This window comes from Lipotes vexillifer, unplaced genomic scaffold, assembly GCF_000442215.2.
Source record: "Lipotes vexillifer unplaced genomic scaffold, Lipotes_vexillifer_v1.1 scaffold298, whole genome shotgun sequence".
In the NCBI taxonomy this organism is placed as follows: domain Eukaryota; kingdom Metazoa; phylum Chordata; class Mammalia; order Artiodactyla; family Lipotidae; genus Lipotes; species Lipotes vexillifer.
Window position 1 is genome coordinate 22,609 of NW_006793272.1, and position 7,377 is coordinate 29,985.

General features: G+C 47.9%; 1 protein-coding gene across 2 annotated transcripts in view; it reads left to right on the forward strand.

Moving 5' to 3' along the window:
* Positions 1–413: 413 nt before the first annotated feature.
* TMEM164 (transmembrane protein 164) overlaps positions 414–7,377 on the forward strand; it is a 169,326-nt gene continuing 162,362 nt past the window's right edge. Inside the window, exon 1 of one of the 2 annotated variants that reach the window (XM_007466291.1) lies at positions 414–899. In XM_007466291.1, coding sequence (XP_007466353.1) covers positions 510–899 — 390 coding nt within the window. In that variant the 5' untranslated portion in view covers positions 414–509. The remainder of the gene's footprint in view (positions 900–7,377) is intronic. The other variant, XM_007466290.1, reaches the window with a different exon arrangement.

Here is a 7,377-nt window from a genome sequence, read left to right on the forward strand (position 1 = left end):
CTCCGCGTGTCCCCTCGCCGTCGCCCCCGGTTCGCTCCCGCCTCGCTGCCGAGTCCCCTCGGCCCTCTCCCTGACCCTCCTGGCCTCCGACTTCCCCTGACCCCTGCTTGCTTCGCCACTGCCCCTGTTCTCCTTTTCTTCCCTCGCTAGTTACCCCTCCCCGCCTCGTAAATTCCCGATGCAATTGCCTCTTTGAGACCTTTTTTTTTTTTCCTCTCCTTCCTTTTAGATTGGCCAACGGCTCGTTTCCACCCTGCCTCGTTGGTGGCCACTGGAGAAGCGCGGGGGGCTCCCCAGACAGCCGTGGGGACAAGTTAGAGCCAGCACTTTGCCCCGGGCCTCGCGTGTAGCTTCCCGTCCCCTGCTCTAGGTGCCCTGGTGTCCGGAGGGGGCTGCGGGTGCGAGGGTGTGCCCTCCGTACATGTCCCACCACCCGGGCCACCCTCTGGGCTTGTGTTCCATCTCGCTCTCGCTTCCTGCACGGTGGTCGAGGGGAACCACTTTGCATCATGTCCCGGTATAGCTACCAAAGTCTCCTGGACTGGCTCTATGGGGGCGTGGACCCCAGCTTTGCAGGCAATGGGGGCCCCGACTGTGCTGCCTTCCTCTCTTGGCAGCAGCGGCTGCTGGAAAGTGTGGTGGTCCTGACCCTGGCCCTGTTGGAGATCCTGGTGGCCCTGCGGCACATCCTGAGGCAGACGAAGGAGGACGGTAGGGGTGGCCGTGGCTGCCAGCCAGAGCAGGTGACCCAGCGGCCAGAGGAAGGCAAAGAGAGCCTGAGCAAGAATCTGCTCTTAGTAGCCCTGTGCCTGACCTTCGGGGTGGAGGTGGGCTTTAAGTTCGCCACCAAGACCGTCATCTACCTGCTCAACCCCTGTCACCTGGTCACCATGATGCATGTGAGTCTGTTGACTTCCCCCCCACCCCACCCCGGGCAGCCTCAGCCATCAGAGTCATTTGTGTGCTCAGGACACGTGGCAGTGTAGAGCACCTCATCCCTGCGGGAAGTGGGACCCTCACAAATGATTTTCCAACGAGGCAGTTTGTGTGCGGATTTCAGATTTGGCTCTCTTCTACCTTTGCACAATGCGCCAGCTCCACGGTGGAGGTGGGCACTAGGAAAGACTAGCACTCAGGCCACGACCCCTCCCCTCCCAGGCCTGCCCTGGTCTTTCGCAAACAGGATGTCCAGCCCCAGCCAGGTGCCCTTTCTGAATCACCAGTGGAGGACCATGGCGCAGTCCCCCATTACCTCTGCCACAGTTAGTTTCCCAGAGGCCTGGTGACATTCTTTCCTGGAGGTGGTCACATAAGGTTACTGGTCTCCACTGTCGTACTTTGGGGAAATCCTTTTATGGGTTTCTCTTAATGACTCTTTCATTTGGGAGTTTACGCTCTTGGGGTGAGGTCTGCCTTGGAGTTCTGCGGTGTTGGAGCAGCACCAAGCTCCTACTAACTGCACTCTGAAGCCGACCCCAGGCAGACTCATGAACTTTTCTCTGTCCATGGTCAGAGGGTATTTATTTCCTGCAAACCTCTCCATCTTACCACTCTTATTCTCTCTGCTGAGGTCACGGTCCAGGGGTGCCCAGACAGCTGATTTCTTTACCTCCCATTAGCGGCGCTAAGAAAAACAAATGAGATTGAAAAGGAAAGTTGCCAGATACATAAAAATAATCTGGGTGAGGACCAAGAGCGAGACTGTCTTTCTGTACTCAGCCTGTGTAGAGAGATGTTCTAAAACTATAAAATCATGGAGGAGGAGCAAGAGGAGAAAGGGGAAAAAAAATCTTTTTAGATTTCAGGCTGTGGAAAACCTGGTGTGTTTTATCCAGGGACAGTTTTGAAACCTGTCATTAGCATCTTTATTGCTTTTATATTTGTAGAAGGTTATTCTCAGGAGCCTTGTGATAACCCTGTGTGGGGCAGGAGGTCAGAGATGCTTATCTCCATTTTAAAGGCCTGGTGGAGCCCAGGGATGTGAGGTCGCTCGCCTGCAGCCAAAAGATGAATTAGCTTTCCGGGTTGGAAAGGTAATCCACCCTCTTTGGGGTTGCGGAATGGCAGGGCGGTCTCTGGGGAGAGGCCGATGCTGATCGGCATGGCGCTGCCTGCTTGTGGCCGGCATGCTTGCTAGCTCTGTGTTCTAGGAACTCCTTTGATGGCAGGTTCCTAGCCTCAGTTTCCCAGTCTGTAAAATGTGAATGGCCACAAACCTCTTCCAGTCTTGCAGATGTGGCAAGAAAGTGTAGACAACTTTGGAATAAAGCAGCTCTTATTGATGGGATGGCCATAAGCATCCAGCAGAGTTGGAGTGGGTAGCATTTTCCGAAGAGGACTTCTTGGGGAGTGATGCCATTCACAGGAAACCCAGGGCTCTCCCAGCTAGACCTTCTGTGTAAATTTGAGCCTGTCCTCTTTCTTTCCTTTTTTTGATGAATGGGCTTTTTGTTAATGAAAGGAAACAACGCATCTCAGCCGCTGCTATGTGAGGCTCTCGGGACAGGAGAGCTTTTTTTTGGTTGGCAGGTGGTGAGGGTCAGAGGGTGCCTTTTCTACAAAGGGGTCTTGAGGCCTCTGACAACCACATACGTAGAAGGTCAACAAAGAACTAAATTCAGCCTGACTGGGGCTGCTGCTGGTGTGATTACATCAAACCTGGCAGCACCATGTTTTTTTTTTTTTTTAATAAAGTTATTTATTTATTTATTTAGGGCAGTGTTGGGTCTTCGTTGCTGCGCGTGGGCTTTCCTCTAGTTGCGGCGAGCAGGGCCTACTCTTTGTTGTGGTGCGCGGGCTTCTCACTGTGGTGGCTTCTCTTGTGGAGCACGGGCTCTAGGCATGCGGGCTTCAGTAGTTGTGGCTCGTGGGCTCTAGAGTGCAGGCTCAGTAGTTGTGGTGCACAGGCTTAGTTGCTCCACAGCGTTTGGGATCTTCCCGGACCAGGTCTCGAACCTGTGTCCCCTGCATTGGCAGGCGAATTCTTAACCACTGTGCCACCAGGGAAGTCCAGCACCATGATTTTTAGTGCAGAGGGTTTTAGAGGCTTTTAGAAGACGCTGGAGACTTCGTTCTGGCATTAATTAGTTGTGTGACTTTGGGGAAAGTACTTTTCCTGGGTCTCAGTTCTCCCAGCTGCAAAACGAGGCAGAGTTGCATTCCTAGCTCTTGACAGCCTATGTTCTGTGATTCTTTTCTCCATAAGCAGAGTCCGGGGATGCCACAGAGAGCTGTTCTAGAAATGCTTTTGGCCTCCCTTCCGATTTCAGGTGGCCTTGTTCATCTTCTCATGTTCGTTCATCTTTTGCTCCCTGTGTCTTCCCTGTAAAGTACACATGACCAGGCCACCCTTAGGGACACACGTAGATGATGTTGGCACTCGGGACTGACAGCTGCAGAGAGACAGATGTTTGGGGAACTAGGGACTGATTCCTGTTACTTGTGCTTTTGCTGTTGTCCTGTGCTTAGCTTAAACTCTGAAGCTAGAGGGTGGGGGACAAAGAACAGAGTCAGGCTGAGGAATTCTTGAGCCAGAGCAGGATTGTACTGTTTTGTCCTTTACTCCTAAGTCACTGCTTTGTGTCATTTAAATAGTAACTTCCGGCCTAGTGGGGGACTTAGCCTGTGATGAATCCAACATTCCATACCTTACCTGTGGCTCTTCCTGGGGAGCAGGGACGTATGGATTTTTAAAAGTTCATGTGAGTCCTTAAAAGAAATTTAACAACAGATGGTTGGAAACAATTTTCTGACTCAGTTACAGCAATGACTAATGATAGTAAGTATGGTTAGTAATACTTTACATTTATCTAGCTCTTAACTGTTTTTAAGACACTTTCGCATGCATTATCTTCTTTAGGGTTATGCTAGATAAGCTTGAGCCTGGAGCAGGGGTTGTTAAAATGTTTCCTGTGACTGTGTGTATTCTACAGGGGAGATGTTGAGTACAAAGAAATGCTTTGGCAAGTGAATTAGCTGAGTTAGGCCATATTATGGCAGTGAATTCTGTGGAGTTCAGAGGTCCCAATAAGGAAAGGGAGACATTAGCTGAAATGAAAGCGGGAGCTTAGCAGAGGCATTTCTGATGTGTGTCTCTCAACAGGCCGACTCAATTATGGCTTTATAGAAAGGCCTTGTTCCTCAGAGCCAGTGTAAGTTTGTAACAAGGACAGTATTGCTTTAGGCCAGGAAATGGAAGAGTTGGAGGGAAAGTGGTTAGTCTCCTTATCTCCCATTTTTCAGTCTGTAAAATATTTATTTCCAAGGCCTTGTTACACAGACCCTCATCATAGCCATGCTGCCTTTGGGTGACCGCCAGCTTTAGAAGCATAAGGAAGGGCAGTTCTTGTATCTGAGGTCTGTTCTGGATTAATATTCCTGCTGTCTGGTTTCTTTTTGGCCTCATCTGATATCTCAAGGGCCCTGGAACTGGGGTCTGGCGGAGGTTTGTATGATTACAGCAGCACCTTCCCACATCTGAACTCAAGCTGGTGATGCTTGAGGGTTCTCGGGATCAGCAAGCACCAGGATTAACGCACTGTTATTAAACCCCTTGCTGAATATCAGTGGTGTTTACCCATTGCACCAGTAAGTATTTCTTCAAGTGTGGCTAGTCCCCTTGTGCATATTATTTTGGCAGGTATGGGTTACAGGGAATGAATTTATTGACTGATTATGCTGTTTACCAAAAAAATCACCCAGCAAGTTAGTGGCAGAGGTGGCTTTAGAACCGAGCTGCCACAGTGGGAATTGGGGCTTTAGCAGGAAGAGATTCTCATAGCTATTTAAGTCCGAAAATCTACAAGTTCTTAGCAGAAGGGTTAAAATGCCAGACAGTTTGACTGATTGTGTCCATAAAGACTGGTGGCCTTTTATCTCCTTTGCATCCAGTTATATTGTCTCTGTCTTAGGAACTTAACGAAAAGATCAAATTTTGGATGTCTTGTCTAATTGTCCGCTTCCAGTTGGTTCTGTATGTGTCTGTGTCAATATCTCCTGATTGGGCGCTGAACTGAGTGGGGCACAGCATATGGTGTTTAACCCTCCATGTCTCTGTGCATAAGGCAGGCTGGATCTCAGCTGGACATTTGCCAAATAATAATTGATGCTATTGACCCCAGAGCGCCAAGCCTCTGGTTTTTAGCCTGTAATACCTAGTGAGCCCCATCCTTTTTTTAGAGTTGCCATTGCTATTTTATTTTTCTGTCTTTACGATATGTTAGAAGGCTGACTTGCACCAAATATGGCTAACCTGCTTTTGGCTCACTGTTTATTTTCCTACTTCTTCCCTCTTTGCTGAAAGCGTAGAATGGCACATATTCAAAATGGCCCTGAGCTTTTTGTGACACCTTTTGGAACTCACGGAATATACATGGGTGTATTCCATTTGCTCTGTGATGGATTTGTTTGAGAGAAAACCTGATAGATTTGAGAACTAGGCTTTTTGTCCCCCGCCTCCTTGACTTCAGACCAACCACACCTCCTCATCCCATCTGTTGTCTGGAGTGCTGATAACTGCTCCTGCTTGCAATTGACGTCGGTGGGGAATGGGTACAATGAGGGATCCAGCCATCTGCTGACGGCTTATCAGATGGACTGTGTCCTGTGTCATCAGTCCAGGGGGACACAAGGGGATAATGTTTATATGGGCCCCGGCAGTGAGGCATGACATTCCTTTTTAGTTTGTTTTATTTTTCCCCCAAGGAAATTTGCAGAGAATTTTTCCATCTTTCATAATTACAGTCTTTTGCGGGGGGGGGGTGTCCATTATAAAGGGAAGTGGTGTGGATTGGTGGATTAAACAAGCCACAGACAGCCCTGGGATTTAAAATTATGATGCCAGTTTGGCTCGTGGCTTGCTAGGGAACCTGAGCAAATTATTTAACCTTTTCCTAGCTCCATTTTCTTCATGAAATGGGCCACATGGAAACAAAGCATTTTAATCCTCTGAATAACTCTGTGGTCACTTAAACAGAGATTCCAGGTACAGCTGATCAGAGCCGGACGATGACCAATAGATTTTTACCTCCGGCTCAGAAACTGACAAATCTCAACACCTTTTCACCTTTCTTGATAGCTATTAGAATCCATTCCTCTAATCATTTCTGTTGCTTTTCTCTGGATCCTTGCCCGTGCCTGCATACCCTTCTCATGCACAGCCTATAAAACTGGGTGCTGTGACCAGAGGTCCAGCCTACACCCAGCAGAGAGGAAAGCTTTCCTTCTCAGCCTTTTCTCACCATGCACTTGTTAATACAACCCAGCGTGGAGCTTGCTATTAAGTAACAGTATGTGGCTGGCTCCTACTTGGGGTGATCCACAGGATCCCTGGATTTTTGTCCCTTTGCCATAGATGTGTCTCCTTCATCGCTGTCTTCATGGGATCTGTCATGAGTTCCTCCCCTCTGCAGATCCCCCTGAAGCGTCTCCTCTGTGAAACTTTCCAAATGACCTTGGCTCCACAGTTATTCCACTCATTCCAGTAACAGCTTTTGTCCTCTTTTCCTGACCCTCTGAATATTCCTCAGACTGTTTGGCTCTTCAACATATGCCTTTGTATACATGTAGGTAATTCAGTGAGTGTTCGACTGGGTTGCTTGTTTTTGCATGTTTGTTCATTCTCCACCATTAGCGTAAACACTTTTCTTTAAGGAAAGGAGTAGTGTTTTGTTTTTTCTCTTCCCTCTGTAACTCCCAGCAGAGCTTAATACAATACATGCACATTAATTTTTTAATGTGTGCCTGGATAATGCTGGCTGACTGACTGACAGAGCTGACTGTTCTCTTCCGCTTTTTCATTTTCCCTCTGGTGGTTCTGTCTGTGTTCCCTTGAGGTCTCCTGGGCACTGTTCCTATGTCTCCTGTACCCATTAAGAGAATCTCCTGTCTGTTTTTTGAAATAGCCAGAGGAGAGAGGTGGTTTTGCCTCCAGCTCACACATCTTTTGGTTCCATCACAAAGAGCTGGTTATTAGGAACTGCAGCCCATTCTCTGCCCCAAGTATCTGCTCCCTTTCATTGCTGTGAGGAAATTACGCTGTTGGATCTTGGTCTGAAATCCCTTGGTTCGACATCTGGAAGTGTCTACTTTCTTCTTTTCCTTCTTTAATATCAGACACGTTAAAAAAACGTTATTAGTCTGGTGACTCACTTTCCATCTCTTTCTCTCCCCTTTTGTATTTTTCAGTAGGTAGCTCACTGTCGTCATACCTCACTGAAACACCCTCTGCAAGAAGAGCCAGGTTTCTCAACTTCTGGTCTTTCATATCTTTTTTTTACTTTATTATTTTTTCAGCTTTGTGAGGTATAATTGACAAAGAAAATTTTAAGATATTTAAAGTGCACAACATGATTTTTTTTTTTTTTTTTTTTTTTGGGG